Source organism: Diadema antillarum, unplaced genomic scaffold, assembly GCF_040938485.1.
Source record: "Diadema antillarum isolate AM-2024a unplaced genomic scaffold, OU_Dant_1.0 seq00000142_RagTag, whole genome shotgun sequence".
NCBI classification, from domain to species: domain Eukaryota; kingdom Metazoa; phylum Echinodermata; class Echinoidea; order Diadematoida; family Diadematidae; genus Diadema; species Diadema antillarum.
Genome location: NW_027271218.1, coordinates 519,374 through 539,412, shown reverse-complemented (window position 1 = coordinate 539,412; position 20,039 = coordinate 519,374). Strand labels below are relative to the sequence as shown.

The following is a 20,039-nucleotide window of genomic DNA, read 5'->3' as shown; positions in this document are numbered from 1 at the left end:
GGAAAATGAGGACCTGAATATAAGAACGACCCAAGTCCAATTTTTGGCCAAATTTAGTTTGACATGGAAAATTGTAGCTTATGCATGGACTCATCTTGTGTGTATAAATGAAAAATCCTAATTACCCCCGGAAGTGCCTGAAATAAATGAGTTAAATCTTATATGAATGTAAACATGAAGGACTTGGGTCGTTCTTACATTCATATTATAGCGCCCTCTCTCGTCCTTCTCCCATCTCTATAGCAGAATATCATGTACATGAATCAAAGAACGACCCAAGTCCATCACACAAAATGGCCTCTCCACAATTAATGTAAATGTTAATTGTCATAATAATATATGTTCTAAATTGTATATTCAATGTTGCTTCCCCATCACAGTTAAATAGAATATTATTGGACAAATAAAAAAAAATATGAAGTTTTTTTAAGTTTACTCGAAATGGTCATCCATGGACTTGGGTCGTTCTTATATTCATATACTCAAATGTACGTTTATTTGAAAATTAGCAGCACTTGCAGTAAATCCAGAAATACCCATGGTATTAAAATCTCCTCATCACCTTTGTCACTATGAAAGTTCAGCACTATATATAAGAACACAAACAACTTTCTCGCTTGATATAACCTTCCAAATTTACTCACGTACCATCAGGGAGGTTCCTTGGACGGCAGAAGAAGTTTCTCCAGTGATGGCGGACTGGGAGGTCAAAGGGCAGCGCTCTTTCTTGAGGGAAAAGCTCGAGCACCAACCCGTTGGGGAGTCGGATCGGGCGACAAGAAAACTTGAGACTGATGGCGGTCTCTTGGATCTCTTGTGGCGCCATCTTCCCGGTCACTTTACTAATAATAACTTTGACATTTTAAATGATTGGAGAAAAGGACGATTATGAGAGTGCGTAAGTCGAGCACTGTGACAGCTGCATTTTCAATTCAATATCGACTAGATAAAGATGTCACGTTTTAATCAAGTAAACAAGAGTGCGTGTCGACTTGAGAAGGGGTAAACCTTTGATGGAAGCATTAAAATGAAATGCACGAATACGCAGGAAACACATTTGAAAACTGGGTGCACTTTTTAGCGGTAGGCTCTATATTTGTGGAATCATGTCACTTCAAGGAGCCAATATTCAATTGCATTATCTTCTCCATCAGGTCTACTGTCATTCTGTACCTCTTTCAGCGAAGTGATGAGCTATGGTGAGTGATTATCATTGGATTTTGCATATTTTTATCTGACTGCATAATTCTGTTTACCATAGAATATCGCATGTAATTGCATTGCATAATAGTGAGTGTATATATGTGGGTGGTGTGGGATTCAGTGTGTGTGGTGGTGTGTGTCATAAAACTTGGTTTAAGGTATTGTTTACCGCTGAGAGCCATGATTTTAAAATTTTTCAAGTTATCATATTTGATGCATATTTGCAGGTCAGCTGTCTCACAAAACATCCCATAACATCAAAATATTCGCAAAAAAAAACAGCTGAAATATAAGGAGATATCTCTGTTTTGTCAATAAAATATAACTGTAGACTGTTTATTCTAGAAATTATTTTATTCAAAATACTGTTCACATTTTGTATATCTACCAATACTTAACATTTATTACACTGATTAACATTTTTACTTTAGTCGTTTCTATCCCTAGCCCACATTTTAGAACGTTGATTTTGAAGCACTAAAGCTGGGTTTTTGTTTCATCTGCAATGGTAAATGATGTCTTTAATCCTATAAAGCAAAAGCTATTTTGACCCCCTCCAGGCCTAAAAGGGGGGGGGGCACATTGTGCCTCCCTATATAACTTCTTTATTGTAACACCGGCGTATCTGGCACATGGGTAAAGCAACTCATGCTCTACATAACCCAATATTACAATTTCTCAAGATCACCTATATTGAGGGCACTATTTTACCAAAATATAAAGAAATACATAGGAAATATGCTATGTCATGTTTTTATTCAAATTTCTTTATCCAAGTATATATGTATGTATATATATATATATATATATATATATATATATATATACACATATGTATATCATTTTCATCTGTGCCACTAAGGAAACCTAAGTCAACCTTCACTTTTTTATGGTTGAAATTTCTCAAGCTCAACATGTAGTGGCGCTATTCATTATAATTAAAAGACATTTATGAGACCTATGATGTATTGCTTAGGTAGGTACATAATATTGGCATCACATTTCATATTTCCATAATATTGAAATTGTGAGTTTGCAGATTGATAATACATAATTATGTATGATAAGTAAAATGTGAAAGTGTGAAAATGACACAATATAGAATTGTAGTCTTTGAATAATTGTATATATTCGATTATTCCTATAACTATTTCTATTTTCTTGATACCTTTTTTGTCATATAAAGGAAATGAAAGATCATTTAAGGGTAATTCACAACCACAAATAATTCACATTTTGGTCCTTCAGCAAATTACAGTCAAGAAAATCCCCATTTATTGTCAACTAAAATTGGGACCAAAAAAATCTGACGAACATGGTTGTCAGTTTATGGTTGCCATGGTAACCAGCAATATCGCACATAACTATTGAATTATATCAAAATGTTGGCAATAAGATTTTAGGAAAAGTCACCAAATTTGGTTGAAATCGGGTAAAGGGTGTAGGAGTGACAAACAAAAATATATGGGGGGCACAATGTGCCCCCCCCCCCCATGGGCTTTATAGGGTTGAGACAAGGAATATCACTGCTTCGTTAATATCTTGCTATTAATAGCGATAATTCCCTAAGATACTATACGAACTAAATTTCTTTGTAAAACACACGAGTTCCCTTGGAGATTGTAATGGCGCATTTTGATCATCATTATTTTGACATTTTGATTATCTGCAACGTGCCCTATAGCTTCAGTTAAAGGGATAGTACAGTATTGGTGGAGATGAGAATTGGCTTTTAAATTTTTGCGAGATACCAAGAAAACACTTATGATATAGCACAGAGCATACCATTTTAAAAGGAATTCAAAGTTTATTTGATGAAAATCGGGTTTGGAATAACTGAAACATCCAAAAACAAAGTAAAACAAAGCGATCGTTACAAAGTGTGGGTCCCACACTTTATTAAAATCGCTCTTTTTGGGGGATCTCTCAGCCATTTCAAAACCAATTTTTATCAAATAAACGTTGAATTCCTCATAGAATTACATGCTCTTTCATATTTCATGAGATTTTTTATTATCTCATCTAAAAATGCTAGAAACCTGAAATAAGGTCTCAACCAGAACTGTACGACCCTTTAAACGGTGTTTGACGTCTCAATTACTCACTCGTTATGACAACGACAAAAACTGCCAAAAGAGAGGACATGTTTGGACCATCAGCAATGATAAACTTTGTTGAATTATTGCCAAATCCTGAAAATGAAAGGGAGAAACAAATTAAACACATTTTCCTGCATAAACTAGTGTTAAACGATGCATTTTCCTGTATAAACAAATGTAAAGTGTAATATCAGCTGCACAGCGAATTAGTTACATTTTAGTCTAGTTCAAAACAACTGCACAAAACCTTTAGGTCATAGTATTGACTTGTGTGTCTCTTGACTTTGATAAGGCTGATCTTGAAGTGATGGGGCGGAAGGTAGCCGACTGTACCGTATGTCCCTCCCCCACCCCCACCCCCCCCCCCAAAAAAAAAATACAACGGGACCCTCCGTAACGATACCCTTAAAGATAATGAATCAATTCAAATACAATTTTAGATTATTAAACCATAACTTATTATCCGCATCTTACAGAAAACCCCATGCAAATTGCTTCAGTGGTCAAAGAGAAAAAAGCATCTTTCAGAGCACGTCAGGAATCCCTTCCCTCCAAGTTCTGTCCACTGTGTTCACACGTCACATACCATGCAGTTCCACATTATTTTAAGAGCATCCAAGTGCTTAACTTGGAAGAAACAGACCCATGACATGCTTTACAACAATCCACAATTCTCTGAGACTACTTACAAATTGAATGAGGTTCTATTCAAAATATAAGTAAGATTTGATTTTTATTCATTTTAGCCCATGAAATAGCATTCAGGCAGTCACAATTTATTGAAAGTTGTCCATGCGGATATCCGATTGTAATTTTCTTCGACGTATTGCATGTATCCACTATCTATTTGATTTTATTATGTTACTCACTTGTACTTGTTCGATTCCCCTTCACATCCTGTTTTCGCCTTCTGCTCTCGGTCTTCCCATTCTCAATTCTACCTTCCGAACTGCCCAACATTAAAAACCACATTCACAAATATATAGATATACCACCGGGAAAAGTATTCAGTCAATACTGAATCCAATATTGGAGTCAGCGAGAGGGATAACAAACACCCTCCACGCAATCAGTATGACTTTGAGCCTGTAATGCTTTTTCAAAAGCCCTCTTGGCAGTTGCGAGAATACCGGGATTGTTTCACTGATTTTCACCCTGATACCGGTCGTCATCGTTGCCAGGCAACCATAACTATGTTCTTCATCAGAAAGGCATGAAGCTTCAATCAAGCATTGAATTAACGGGTATCATTCTCTTTCGGCTCTAATAAGTCCTTGCTTTTCACTTTCCGTCAGCCTCTTTTGTCATGATTTCATTTCATAGGCCTAAATGTTTAATGATATCCGTCGACAGTTCTCTTTGACACGATTACAATCATTTCCTTGCATGGTGAGGCTTGATATGGGGTCTAGTTACACCGTCGTTTTTTGTTTTCTTATTTCTCTCTCTCTCTCTCTCTCTCTCTCTCTCTCTCTCTCTCTTGTTAAAATAATAGCCTTCACTGTAGGCGTGTGTTTTCAAAGTATTAGGTGAGCCGCGTGCAAATGCCATGTATTATTTATTCATGCATCGCGCCATAGTTGACGTTTTTGTTGGCTACATGAGGTGAAAACAAAAGCATATAGCTCATAAAGTTGCAATTAGCGCCTTGGATAAGCATTCTCGTGATGCACGCTTTCATCGCCTTCGCAAGAGTTGTTAATGCAAGCGTTTGACTCAGTCTTACAGTAGGCGGTGATGGCCCTGAAACGAATGTACGTGTTCATTAAGATCCCAAGCTTGTGCGTAACAAGGGAAACGTGTTCCATTGTAACATTTCTTTTTGAAAGATGTGGGCCTGTAGACCTACACATTAATTATGCACAAATGCCTCATATGAATGTTGACATGGTTAAGACTGGAACCTTCGCAATCTAAAAGATGTTGGCCTGCAGCTTGAATTTTAGTTTTGCCTTCATCATTTGTTAGCACTGAAGAAAGTTATTGTTTTTGCAACTGTCAAGAAATATATTAGGCCACACTGAACTTTTATCAGAAGAAAAAAAAAAGAAAAAAAAGTCGCATGCTCCCCCCCCCTCCCCCATTTACGGAATTCTTTCGATCCGCCCCTGATTTTACCGTTAGCATTGTGCAAGGTTAGGCCCTACTTCAATTAACTCGTACTCTCGCTGTCTCGTGAAGAAAATAGCTATGCGATGTGTCATCTATTTTTGAACAGATCATTAGCATCCAGAAACGTGCAGTTTAGAAATGTTAGTAAGAAGTCCCCCCACCCCACATGTTTTTGCCCTCACAAACGCATCAAAATTCTTTCGAAATAGATATTCAAATAGGTGATTTATTTTTGTATAACATTGGCGTGTAACTTATGCAAAATTCTCCACAGACAATCTCTCTGGTGAATTCTATTCCATTCTTATCTAACCCGATCAAAGTCATTCTTTTCACTCGCCACTAATAACAACATTCAGTGGCAGAATCATAATCACGTACAACGGACCTAAACCCTAGAATGACCTCCGTTATGAAGTAATTATTTGCCCCTTTTCATGTTTCTTTTTAAGCGGATTAAATCTTTATTGTTGAAGGGATTGTGTAGTTATGGTTGAGATGGTGATTTAGGTTTTAAGTTTTTGCGAATTAATTAGGTGTGTGATGTAATATTAACGAGCATACAATTCTAAGATGAATTTAAAGTTTTGATGAAAATTGGTTTTGAAATGGCTGAAATATCAACAACAAAAAAACAGTAAAAGTGTTCCTAATACATAAAAGGTGGGTCCTGCCTTTAATCAGAACATCTCTGTTTTTAGATATCTCAGCCACTACAAAAACCAATTTTCATCAAATAAACTTTTAATTTCTCGTTGAATTGTTTACTTTTATTTCATATCTGTTGTTTCTAATTATCTTGCTAAAAGTTAAAACCTAAATCCTCATCTCAACCAAAACGATCCCAGCTATAGATTGAGAATATTTGACGTGTTTATTCAATTTCTTTAACCCTTGATTAAAAGATGCTTACTATGGCAAAGTTTACATGGCATTTTTTCCTTACCTTTTGCCATTTGTACTACAACAGTCCGTTGTGTTCAATGTGTATTTTTACCGTTTTAGAAAACTATCACTTGCAAAGATATAGTCATCTTTATACACAATATCATTTTCATTAAATGTCATTTATTTCATTTTAAAAATGTAATTCCTAATAAGTATTTGAAGTTAATCCAAAATTAATACATTAGCGAAAAAAAAGTTTCAACTCAAATTTAATACTTAGTAAATGGTGTAACCTTTGCGATACTAATGCCAAATCAAATTACACACAGTTATAAGTCATGCATGGACTTAAAAACCAATGATATATTGGTACTGTCGTTCGTTTATAATAGCCTTGTGTTAATTATATGAAGGGTTTGTTTGCAAAAACCGATAAGTCCATATTTGCCAAATGGAGATATTTGCGATTAAAGGTCAAGAAAAATAAAGAGAATAATAAGAAAATTTTTGCTTCTTTTGACCATAACTTCAAAAGTGTGCCTTTATAATAGTGACCAATATATAATTTAAAAGGTAATATTTTGTACTTTATGACAGAGACCGTACTTCAAAATCTTCAAAAATGGACTTATCGGTTTTTGCAAACAAACTCTTCATATATTCATGCATACTAATAGGCCTACCTTTTTTATTGTATTTTCATGGTTATATGATTTTTAGTGGTATGTGTTGCACTTAATTGTTGTGAATTATAAGAATGAATTAAATTGAACAGCTCCATAAGCAACCCAGGTCCAACATCTTAAAGACGGGGTCATCCCACGAGACCGACACCTTTTAACTCTCATGTATAACTCATTTACTCAAAATTAGCAATGGCTACTAGTATACTTTTGTTTTTCTCTTTAAGAAAATAAAGATGTAATTATATACATTTATATTATGTATAATAGAATGAAAGAAAAAAATACATATATATTATATATACATATAATCATATATGTATACATATATATATATAACAGGTGCTACGGTTTATTGCTATAGTAGACTCCATCGAAGCAGCAACCTTGAGATTGCATTGGAATAAAAGTCAACACTTCTCATTATGCACCAAAGGGGGCGCTGTGGCACAGTGGATAAGACTCCCGACTCCCGAACGGAGGACCCGAGTTCGAATCCCGTTCTGTGCTTACGTCCTTGGACAAGATGTTTTTACCCACTATGTCCCTCTCGACCCAGGTGTATGAATGGGTACCTGGCCACGCTGGGGTAATAATAATGGCAGTGCCCTCTGGTAGAGCAGTGGCAACACTGAAGAGGCTACCCTGGGTAAATAAGACCTTATTATTATCATTAAAGATCCTTTGTATGCACTATACGTAATATGTATCAATGCTCAAACCAAAGAATCTGATGAGATATCTATTTTCATGTACAGATTCTATGTCTAAAAAACTTTAATTTCCTTCGAAAAATAAATCAATAACTTATGCGTTTTGGCGTTGTAATGGTAATGGTAATGGTTCATTGAATAAAATTCATTTGCAGCCAATAAGAAGGCTGAATTGCAGAATTTTGTACACTGATTTTGCAAGAACATAATCATACAAATATTCTTCGATCAAAATGTAAAACTACACAAATATTATAGGACTGACACCTGATGAACAAAATTTTAGAATTAATCAAATACTCTTGTACATACACGTTAAATAAAAATTCTATTTACAGAAAATTGAACACAACCATCATTAGATTTTCACTATCATTATGTACACACAAACTTATATAAACAGAAACATATTAAATATACAGAAGTCATTATACTTCCTCAGCAAAACTTTCAAATTGTGTTTAGACTGAAAAAAAAGGAAAAGGGGCCATCAGGCATTGACCACATGGGAGATATTATACACTTGTGTATAGAGACGGAGAGAAAAAGACAGAAGGGACAGGAAGGAGGTAGTAAGAGAGATTGAAAGAGACAGAAGAGAATATGCAAACAGGTGTAACATATCTATTTCTTTACCATCTTATATTTCTATCCTAATAAATCATGTTTTTGATCCATATAATAATTTCACATTATCATCTTTTTTTTCCACTATTTACCTATATTTATCATTAATAATCATCATTGTGTAAATACCGAAATACATGATTGTATAGGCCTAGGGGGCCTACCCAAGCACATGCAATAACCATACAAACATAACAATATTCATTATATGTCATAAATCACATATCAATTCGTTCGTCTTATGAAAAGGACCAGTGTGGAGGTTGTCCTTGTCAAAAACACAGACAAACAAATTTGTCGATTGCCAGAACCGTCACCGCACAGGAACTGAAATGTACAATGTAAACAAGTAAGGTCACATGTGCAAACAAGTTCATTGGCTATACCGGAAGCGCGCGTACCGGAAGCCCCATTGTCAGCTGAGCTCTGTGATCACCTGTCAAAATATTGTCACGTGCCTATGCGTAGATTGCTAGAGACAGCTAGGTGAAACTGTGTACTGGCGAGTGTATCGACAGTTTGCAGAGGAACCAGAGCTCGCATCAGCGCAAGATACTCATCGTCTATCTTTGTTGAATTCTTTGTTCTTCACATGGATATCACAGTAAAACCAGAGGTAATAGAGAGGAAGAGAGTTTTCAGGTACCAGGAGATGACAACAGTAGGGCATTAGATGTCGCGCACGACGGTAAGTTGTGGTGGTGTCTAACGACGGAGACCTATCGTAGTAGTCCCATTAATTGTCATTTGTGTTTGGGATGATTGATATAAATGACACTGGTTGAGATAAGAACCTTTTTAACACTGCACTGTAAACAATGTGAACTCTAGCTCTATTTTAAGACTATTTATAAAGAAGGCGTAACCATTGGTAACGGTGACCCTGCGGCTTCCTTGTAATGTTACTGCATTGTTTTCATTTGTATGTAGAACCTGACCTGTCTAGACTCTGTTCGTATTTAGACTCTACATTGCATTTAAGTTCTCTACTTCAACAACTTAGATTATAGCATTATTTACTTGTATTAAAGTTACAAAGTTGTAGATTCTAAATTCATACTTGATGAGTGATATCTACTCTGTCTGTTGTTGTCGTTCTTCGTAGATGCCACCTTTGTCTGCTCATCCAGCCCACCGGAAATAACCACAGCCCCTCTGACACACAGCCATGGGTCCATCACCTCTCAGAGCCAGGATGAAACGGGGACCACGGTCCGTCATCGCACGCTCCTCAGGACGAGGTCACGCTCCAGGAATGCCATGATTGTCGAGGATGAGGAGTTTGTGATTCTAGATAATCCAGAGAATGAGATCGAAGCGAACAGGATTGAACAGAATTACATGGTGAGGAGTAATTATATTTCATGCCAGATTTACGTAGGCCTGTCTGCGAATAGTCACTTCTAGGCCAAGTTTTGTAACCAACCATATCCATGATGGACAATCAATTTATGAAAAGTTATGACTTTTCCTGTTTGAAAACTGCTTTGTGCTGGTCTGCAATTGCATCAAATTTGGTTTTTAGGAGAAAAAATATTCTCTCTACTAGAAACACAAGAAAAGGTAAGAAGTCCATTGCCAACAAATTTAGATCAGTGATCATGGGAAGTACATCTTGCCAGATATTGTTAAATCATTCCAGTTTGTGAATAGACTGTAGTAAATTCTTGGTGATGATATTCTTTTGGGGTAGGGAGCACTTGTTTCAACCTACCAAAAGTCTGACTGTTTTTTTTACTACAGGAATGGTTTGTTTTTTTAGAAGGGGATTTTTTTTTGTGTGTGTGTGTGTGTGTGTGTGTGTTTGTTTGTTTGTGTGCCCTTTTGATTATTTTTTGTGTGTTATTTTTTCTGGTAATATTCAGTTCTATTGTTGTTGTTTCTTTGTTTAGTTTGGATTCAAAAAATGGAAGAGTCATCTGACAAAACGACCACTTCAGGAACGGTCATCCGTCGTCCAGGAGCTGTACAAGTATCCAAAGGAGATCAAGCCAGTCTCATGTGAGTTTAGAATTCAGTATGTCAGTGGAAGGAGTTTCTATTCCTCTGCTCCAAAGGGTGGTGGAGGCATTATCATTCTTATTTAAACTACTACCAGTACAATGTAGTTTGTTTTTTTATCTGTTTGTTTGTTTGTTGGTGTTTTTTGTTGTTTTTGTTTGTGTGTGTGTTTTGCAATGATATGTATTCTTATTATAGGATTTGGGTCTTGCTAGATGTTTCTGGTACTTCCACTAACTTTACTTGCTTCAAACAACTGATTTTTGACAAAATACGACTATGACATACAATACATTGTAGCATTTTGTAATGAATATGAGTATTTATTTGGGTTTATGAAATAAAGAGGTAGGAATGGAATTGAGAGGGGGTGTCTTAGAGTCAAAGAAAAACATCCAAACTTTGGAATTTAATGAAAGAAAGATATACAGAATATCAGATTGCAAAATTCCAGAATTTATGGACAAAATTCTATGGACCAAGCAAGATGTTCAATCAAAGTACACTTGTACATTGATGTAGTATTCTCTATTTTTTGTCCAAATAGATTCATATAAATATGTAACTACGCCACTTTTCTTGGAAGCATAATAACTTACAGGCAGAGTCTGAATTTACATGCAATAATGATGATCCAAGTATTGACGAAGATTCTGATAATGACAATAATCGTAATTATATTTCTTTATTTTCACTTTTATATTGTTTTTGTGTGTTTGTTTTTGTTTCTTTTTTCCCCCTTCAGATCCCACCCTGACCGTGTGTAATGTCCTGTACACTCTGTTTGTGGGTTGGCTGATGGCTTTGGTCTACTGCTTAGTTGGTCTTCTGATGTTTCTCACTGTAGTGGCATGGAAGCAGGGTAAGTCCCTGGGAATGTACATTAACCTGTTGAGAACCAGTCCCAAGTATACTCCGGCAATGGTCTTTTGGAAATGCATGCTGTAGCAAAATTGAACCGTCCTCAAGGGGTTAAAGGATTGATATATTAGATTATTATTATATGGATAGAATTATGTATACTGTATTTAAAGCAAGATATTTTCGCAGCGTTGAATTTTGTCAAAGTGGAGCCGACCGCCTTTTCCCCGGCATGACAATTTCGTGAATTGCCTCCCACATTCAATACATAATATTGTAGACAAGAACTTTTGTGTACATTTTAATTTTGTGAATTTTGGCTCTTGTTAAATTTGAGAAATTAAAATGCATACCAACATTTGTGGTTTTACGGTACTATAAGGTGTAGAATTTTCAATTCAGACTTGTGTACATAGACCTGAAAAGGTCTATTTCATTAAAATGACAGAAGGGTAGAAGAAGCTTCCCCTCTTTCTTCACAGTCAGTTTAAGGGATAGTATAGTATTGGTTAAGGTAAGGATTCGGCTTTTAACTTTTTGGAAGATAATTAGAAACCTCTCATAAAATGTGGATCAAGAGCATATAATTCTAAGAGGAATCCCAAGTTTATTTGATGGGAATTGGTTTTTAAATGGCTGAGATATCCAAAAACAAGGTAAAACGAGGTGATCCTAATTAGAGGTGGGTCCCACCTTTTACCTTTTATTAAGATCGCTTTGTATAGGATAGAATTCGTAAGAAGTGTCTCTGTGTCTAAAAAAAAAAAATCATCATCAAAAAGCATTGGAAATCCAAAGCCCCATCTCAATGGAAACTGTACCATCCTTTAATAGTTACAACATTTCTCAAGAAAGAATAACCTCAAGTCTGTACTGACTACTTCTTCTTCTACCTCTTCTTATCCCCTATCCCCCTACTCTCCCTTTCCTCTACCAAACATACTTTAGCTTCTTCACATCTTCCTCTGCTCCTTCTTTCCACTCCTCTTCTAACTCTGTTCTTCTCTCTCTCTCTTTCCCTCTCTTCTCTCCATGTTTTTATCTCCTTTTACCTTTCTAATTACGGCGCTTCTCTTCTCTATACTCAAGAGATTTTTCAAGTCTGTTCGCATGGTGGCCCATAGATTCTATATCTCCTCTTGAATTGGTTAAGATGTGATCACTGATGGTAGTATGAGACTTGACCCACATCTCCCAACCCTTACCTTTTAATATTTTTTAGTGGCATGGCTTGCTACGTCATTTCCTACTGGTGAGAAGAAACAAGAGGGACAACCAAAGATCTGTCTGTTTTGGCTTTTGAGGAATATCTAGACAACTACAAAAATGAATGCAGTTTAAATTGCTCTCACTTTTCCTTACCAAACTGAGATATTTACTGCAATCCCTTTCGGAGAATAGAGACAGAATTAAGTAAAGTTTTTAATTTATTTTACTTGTCCTTTTCTCATTAAAGCTGGTTATATGTAGAAGTATATATGTAGAAGTATGACAACAAAAGCAACAATGGAACAACAAATAGGACTACTGCATCATCTGTCTCCATATTTTCAGGATAAATTCCATTTTGGCAAAACTCCTAGGTACTTATGTTTGTCTGCATGCAATCCACAGGTGTGTTCTGTTTGAAGCTGGCTCGGTATTTCTTCTGGCCCTTCGGATACTTTGTGCAAGAGGTGAGATATCTTTACCATGCCATACCTTTAGTCCTGATGTTTAGTATAATCTTAACCCATTGAGGACGAGTCCCGAGTTTTATGTTTTGTGGGGTAGTTAGATGCTTATGGATTCATGAGAATAGTGGAAGCATGACTGCTTGGCTCTGGAGTCAAAATGCAAGTGTTCTTTATTCATTGTTCTCCAGTATATTATCCAACACATTTACATTTGATACATCACTGTACATCATGTTTACAAAACATGTCCCAGTGACTTTCCTTTCTTTTCTTTTCTTTTTTTGAGTCTAATAATAATATGACAATGCACGAATGCAATTTATGTCATACGAGCGATGTAATATGAGTTTCATTTCAACTTACAAGCATGTAGACAGAGATCTTTATGAGTTGTCCAAACTTATTCTGTGAATACACATCTTAAAGGTTAAGGGAAGGGATATTGTGTCTGTACGAGAAGTATTATGTCTATCTATGGTGTAGCAGTGAACAGCATGTCTCATTCATCCCATACTCAAACATCTCACCGCCACCCTTCCACAGTCAAGTTCTTATCATTCTCTGGTTTCTTTCTCTCATCAATATTTTCTGATATGCCGACAGCCACTTTCTATTCCCACTTCCTTTCCGCTCCCCCTGTCATATATCTTCACCTCATCTCACGATATCAGCGATGTAAATGTAAACAACACCGGAAAGTCACCAGGACATGTTTTGTAAACATGATGTACAGTGATGTATCAAATGTAAATGTGTTGGATTAATACACTGGAGAACAGTGAATAAAGAACACTTGCATTCTGACTCCAGAGCCAAGCAGTCATGCCTCCGTTATTCTCCTGAGTCCATAAGCATCCAACTTCCTCCCACAAACATAAAACCGAGTATACTAGGGAAGGGGTCTATGGGAAATGCGTATTGTAGCAAAATCAGTCCATCCTCAACGGGTTAAACTGAATATGGCTGCTATGTGATCAAACCTCGGACTACTATAAACTGGATTTTTTTTTTCAATTATAATACAGACTGAGTGATGAAGAATCTACCCCAAAGTGTAGGATGTTATGTAGATATACAATTCTAACAATCAGGACATATTGAGCAGAAGTATAAAAATGCAAGCAGAGTGGAGTATCATAATACTGGTTGGTTCCATGGCATTTGCTCCTGTGACATTTTGCTCCCATGAAAGATCTGTATGTTATTAACAACAAACATAAAACCTACCCACAAACATAACCCTAACTCTAACCCTGATCCGCACATCAAACTCAACCTTAAACCCTGTCACAGCACTTAACGTAACCCTAAGTTTCATTGAGAAGATAAGACTAGAGCAATTTTCTCAGGAGCAAATGCTGTGTCACCATGTACACGTAGGTATTTCTAATTCACTCTCTAGGATTAATACATAACTTCCTTTTCTTTTTATTCCAAAGTAAGAACTTAAGTCCATTAATGTCATATTTTCCACAGGAAATATTTTTGTCAGGTTTCAAGATTTATATTCCGAGGCATCTTCAAGATGCAAGCCATTCAATTAATTAAGACTTTATCTGCAAAACTCTTGTTTTTGTTAAAGTCCTACAGAGGCAAACAAGGTCTATGGTGTAAAATGGGTTTTTGTTTTACAATATGTCTATAAACATATTTTCTAGTGTTGCAGTATGCCTGTGATTGGAGTTGTTCACCCATTCAAATGTTCCTTCTGTGTAGCCTGACCTTTTTGGCAAAGTATATCCATGATTGATTTCTTATTCATCTGTGATGTTCAACTGAGTAGCAGTGAATCAATGTGATATGCCTGTTTGAGGAAATCTTGTCATACCCAATCAAGTTATCTCATTCATTGTGGCATACAATGAACAGGGAGGAAAGAAAATTACCTCATTTATTTCTGCCACAAACGCAAGTATTGTGAGTTTGCATTTGATGATCTTCATCTGAGAATAACTGTAACTAGAGAAGCACTCTGAGAGCGCAGACCTCCACCAAGCATGCAGCTCATTTCCATCACTGATCTTGTTCTTCCATAGAGATATCAGTGATTTCCACCCATACGTATTTATACTTCATGCTGAAAGTGTTTATAATAGTGTGCTGAAAGTCTCCCGATTTCCCAATATAGAAGCCTTTGTTACGTCATAAACCCTCAACGGCACAGCGCGCCTCACCCTACAGGTAGCAGAAACTTGTAGAGCACGCACTTTAGTGCGCGCATGCAAACCTCAAATACGGGCAGCCTGAACTCCCAAGTTCATTGACCCTACCTGCCAAAATATCAAAAATCCTTCATAAATTCCTCAAAATTCTCAGATCACTACCAAAAGTTAATCGTTTGTTACTTGTGTCATTCTCAACCTTTCCTGCAAGTTTCATCCCAATCCGTTATCTACTTTTTGAGTTATCTTGCGCACAGACGAACGAACGAACCAACCAACCAACCAACGGTAACGAAAACATAACCTCCTCCCTTGGCGGAGGTAAAAATGTAACCAATGAAGAGGATTTGCACTTTCAAGAGGGAGAGTCAACAGTAAATTCTTGTAATCCACAATGTAGCTCGATGCTTCCAATTTCTTTTTCTCCAACAGACAGAGTACCGAACTGATCTGGTCAAGACCGTTTCGCAGAGTTGTGTGGAGAAGGTGATCAACCCCCGTCCCTGTCCCAACGGCAGTCATGATGACATTACTCTACTGTCTACGGAGGAATCTGGCGAAAACCTCCTAACTTTTCAGGGAGTAAAGACAAGCAGTTACTGGGTGAGCTGAAATGATTGTAGAACGTTTTCAGTGCAGAATTTGTAGTTGTAGTTGTAGTTGTAGTTGTGGTTGTAGTTTTAGTTTTAGTTTTAGTTTTAGTTGTACAAATTGCAGTTATAGTTGTAGTTGCAGTTGCAGTTGCAGTTGTAGGTGTAGTTGTAGTTGTAATGCCTGAAAGTATCACTGAACCTCGATCCTGACTTGAGTTTATTTTCCTTTTTTCCCCCATGTGAATTCACATCCTCATGAAGTCGTTCTGGAAGTTTCAACGTGGGCAGAGTTGACTGTTGTATTGGAGTGTTTGTAAAGTTACATGAAACAAGGAGGTAGCAAGATACGGAGAACTCATTTGATTTTTTATCAGAAGTTTTCTCTTGAGGCACAATCACAAACAGAGGAGCCAGGAGATCAAACTATTTTATTTTTTAGCCACAAGTCAAAGGTTAGGAACGTTCACGATAAGGATAAAATGATAGAGTCCTAGTCAGGTAGTCAAAACAGTATCTGTGCTATGCCAAACATTTCCACGTACATACTTGATCAGTGATGCTGCAGTGTAGTAAATAGTTTGACTCTACAGAGTTTTATCACCATCTGCACTCAATCTTATAATGATAGCAGGGCCCTCTGATAGAACGGTACAACACTGAAGAGGTTACTCTGTATAATAAGGAAGATTCTTCTTCTTCTTCTTCTTCTTCTTCTTCTTCTTCTTCTCATTGTCATCATTTATTATTATTATCTTTGCCAGGGAAGGAAGAAATTATGTGATCATCAGCATTGGCTTGTCTGTTTGCAAAATAACTCAAAAAGTTGTGAACGGATTTAAATTAAACTTGCCAGAAAAGTTGATATTGACACAGGGAACAGATCATTCTGATATGTTGGTTGTGATTCCAGAATTTTTTGTGGATTTTTGAAAATCATTTGATCTTTTGGCAGATACAATGAACTTTGGGGTTCAACCTGCACAAATTCAAGGCTTGCATACACTATGTGCACTAAAGGGCATGCTCTGCTTGGGTTAGGAGCCACGAAGCTGGAAGCTGATGATGTAAACAATTTTAGCCTTCTACATTTTATATGGGGAAATAAGAGCCATCTTCAGTATGCATGCGTAATCGGTGGAAATGAGCTGCTGTTTGAGATCTGCGCTCTACGAGAACTGTTTCTAGTTATTATTGTTATCGATGTTATTATCATTATTGTAGTATTGTTGCTATTATTGTTATTATTGGTGTTATTATTGCTGTTGTGGGTATATGTTATCATTATCTTCATCATCATCATCATTACTAATTGTAATATATACCAAATTTCCCCTGTTACTGTGTGTGATCTTTTTTGGGTGAGTTCATGGACACCTCACTCAGACTCACAACGATCACATCACATTACATTATCACGCTGAGACAGCATCAATAATTCATCAAGATGACAATCGAAGTGCATGAGAAGGAGAAACTTTATTACCACACTTGCAAATCCAGAGAGTTTGTCTGCACTTTGCACGGTGTTTAACTGTTATCACCCCATGAACGGCAATACACACAGCATAAACAAGACTTTAGCATACAATACACTACAAAACACCGAGGAGACACCACGGACACGTCCGCCCCCGACGAGTGTCAGCTCACCACCCCTCGCTCCTACATCCCGAGCGAGAGTATACCCATGTGTGACCTGTGACCCCCACCGAAACTCATACGGCCATAGGGTCACTGCACGCCCCCATGCCCTAACCAAACATACAGAGACACCAACTCCAGTGCTCTAAACCCATTTCATTGCACTATTTTTATCTATTCTCTTGTTGCAGAAGAGGCCTTCTACCTACATCTGGCTGGTGTTGGCTGTTCCCATTCTCTTCCTCCTCCATGCCCTGGTTCTCTTTGTTTCTTGGATGTTGGTAGTCTTCTTGCCAGTCGCCAAGGTATTTTCTTTCTGTCCTCTGCAAACTGATTGTTAAGGGAGCATAAATACACCTCCGTTTGGGATATTCACTAACTCAAGTTTCCCCTCTGTTTGTCATTGGAACACCTAGTGTGGCATTTCAAAGAAACATTAGATTGATCGATGTTATTGTTTATAGTCTGATAAGGAAGATGAAAGCCATTGTTTGTGAGATCAGGTAAAACTTAAAGGCTTATATCCGTGAAAAGGGAATAGGATTCCTTAAGATTACTGTATTCATTATATTATGCAGGGTGTTGTATTCTCTTGAATGTCACTAGTAAGCTGATATTTACACAAATCTGCAGAAATACAATTTTGGGGTCTTGATGGGTTTTCAAGAGGGCTGTGAAATCAATGAGGGTACTTTCAATGCATATTGTGAGGGACAAATTGTAACAAATTTTGTATGTCGAGGAATGGAATTCTGGAAAAATCCCCTAATTGTGATGTCATCCCTGTTGCCATGGCAGCTGAACATGATAGCCATCAGGAGGCTCCTCCTACTCCCGCCAGAGAAACTGAAAGTGAGCCGCACAACGGTTGTCAAGGTAAGTTTACACTAAAATCATGGCCCCATGTCAACTGACTGCTGGAAGAACTTCAGAAAAAGGAACATAGCCCAAACCATAATATTTTTCCTTCGCTTTGGAGGCACAGGGGAAATCTTGTTATAACAAATGATTACTATTATGTTGTTTTATCAGGTTTCTCATCATAACAGGGTACAGAAACAGAGAACTAGAAAGAGTTGGGAGAGGCAAAAATCCCTTAGGGTTTTGTTCTGGTTTACTCTTTATGCCAAAGTTCTTTTGTATTACAAAGGTGTGATCTTAGAGCTGTACCATGTAACATGTTGTCTATTAAACTCAATGACTTATATCCCATTTATACTGCAGCCAAAATTTGGAGCCACCTCGAGCCATTTCAAGAACCTTTTGAAACCTACCTTTAAGAATTGAACGGTTGATTGGTTTGATATACTGCTTTCGCTGCCCACTCAGGTTATTGTTCATGTTTTGTATGACATGTGTTTAATATTAAAGTCACTGCTAGGTTCATACCATTTCATAAATCTCATATCATTCATATGTTTCAAATATTTTTATGTATTCATACATTGTATGTTCCATGTATATGTTTTTTATATTCATATGTTTTGTGTGCGTTCCCTACATTGGGCTGATACCATTTCATACATTCTTTATCATTTACATGTCTCATATATTTTCATGTTTTCATACTTTTCATGTACAGTCAACCTCGCGTAAGTCGACATTATCGGGACTGAGAAAAAACACGTCGACTTACGCGAAAGTCGACTTACGCGTAAGTCGACATTTTGTCGACTTATAAATGAAAACTAATTTCCCCTATACAGAGTAAGATGACGATGCGGATCGCTACCCAAATCTTACTCCTTTTGCCGCCAAAGCATACCTACTGAAATTAGCAACAATTATGTTTCAGTTCATGCATAAATCTCGCGCGGATTAGCAACGGCAACGCGCAATTCCCAAATCTCTAGAGATATTTTGAGAGAGCGGGATCGGAAACCTGGTCCCGTTTTTACACACTGTACGTTTTAAATTTGATTCGAAAAATCAAACGCATATTCCCTAAATTTCATGCAGCTTTGCGATTTAAATTCAAGTGCATTGCTGCGAAGATATGCGTGTGAATTCGTATAGATAGATGTATAAAAATAGATTTTTATGCGTTTAAACGCAGTTTTTAGTTTTGTACAAAAACTGCAAGTCTTTTCTGCAACGCTCTTGCGTTTTAAATACAGCGTTGCTTGTGATTTGATGGACTTGCATTGGATCTTTAGAATTGCGTTCAAACGCAACTGAGTTATAGTTTCTTACAATTTTCTAGTTTCGGATGATTATCAAACGCAAGTCTTTTTAGCGTTCCGTGTGATTTGATGGACTGAGAAACTGAAAGTGAGCCGCACAACGGTTGTCAAGGTAAGTTTACACTAAAATCATGGCCCCATGTCAACTGACTGCTGGAAGAACTTCAGAAAAAGGAACATAGCCCAAACCATAATATTTTTCCTTCGCTTTGGAGGCACAGGGGAAATCTTGTTATAACAAACGATTACTATTATGTTGTTTTATCAGGTTTCTCATCATAACAGGGTACAGAAACAGAGAACTAGAAAGAGTTGGGAGAGGCAAAAATCCCTTAGGGTTTTGTTCTGGTTTACTCTTTATGCCGAAGTTCTTTTGTATTACAAAGGTGTGATCTTAGAGCTGTACCATGTAACATGTTGTCTATTAAACTCAATGACTTATATCCCATTTATACTGCAGCCAAAATTTGGAGCCACCTCGAGCCATTTCAAGAACCTTTTGAAACCTACCTTTAAGAATTGAACGGTTGATTGGTTTGATATACTGCTTTCGCTGCCCACTCAGGTTATTGTTCATGTTTTGTATGACATGTGTTT

General features: G+C 37.0%; 1 protein-coding gene across 1 annotated transcript in view; it reads left to right on the top strand.

Moving 5' to 3' along the window:
* The first annotated feature begins 866 nt into the window (after positions 1-866).
* Positions 867-20,039, top strand: part of LOC139727681 (uncharacterized) — a 35,539-nt gene continuing 16,366 nt past the window's right edge. Inside the window, exons 1-9 of the mRNA XM_071638660.1 lie at positions 867-898; positions 8,931-9,013; positions 9,431-9,669; positions 10,218-10,326; positions 11,072-11,188; positions 12,802-12,863; positions 15,458-15,628; positions 17,451-17,564; positions 18,058-18,135. Of these exons, the coding sequence (XP_071494761.1) occupies positions 867-898; positions 8,931-9,013; positions 9,431-9,669; positions 10,218-10,326; positions 11,072-11,188; positions 12,802-12,863; positions 15,458-15,628; positions 17,451-17,564; positions 18,058-18,135 (1,005 nt within the window). The remainder of the gene's footprint in view (positions 899-8,930; positions 9,014-9,430; positions 9,670-10,217; positions 10,327-11,071; positions 11,189-12,801; positions 12,864-15,457; positions 15,629-17,450; positions 17,565-18,057; positions 18,136-20,039) is intronic.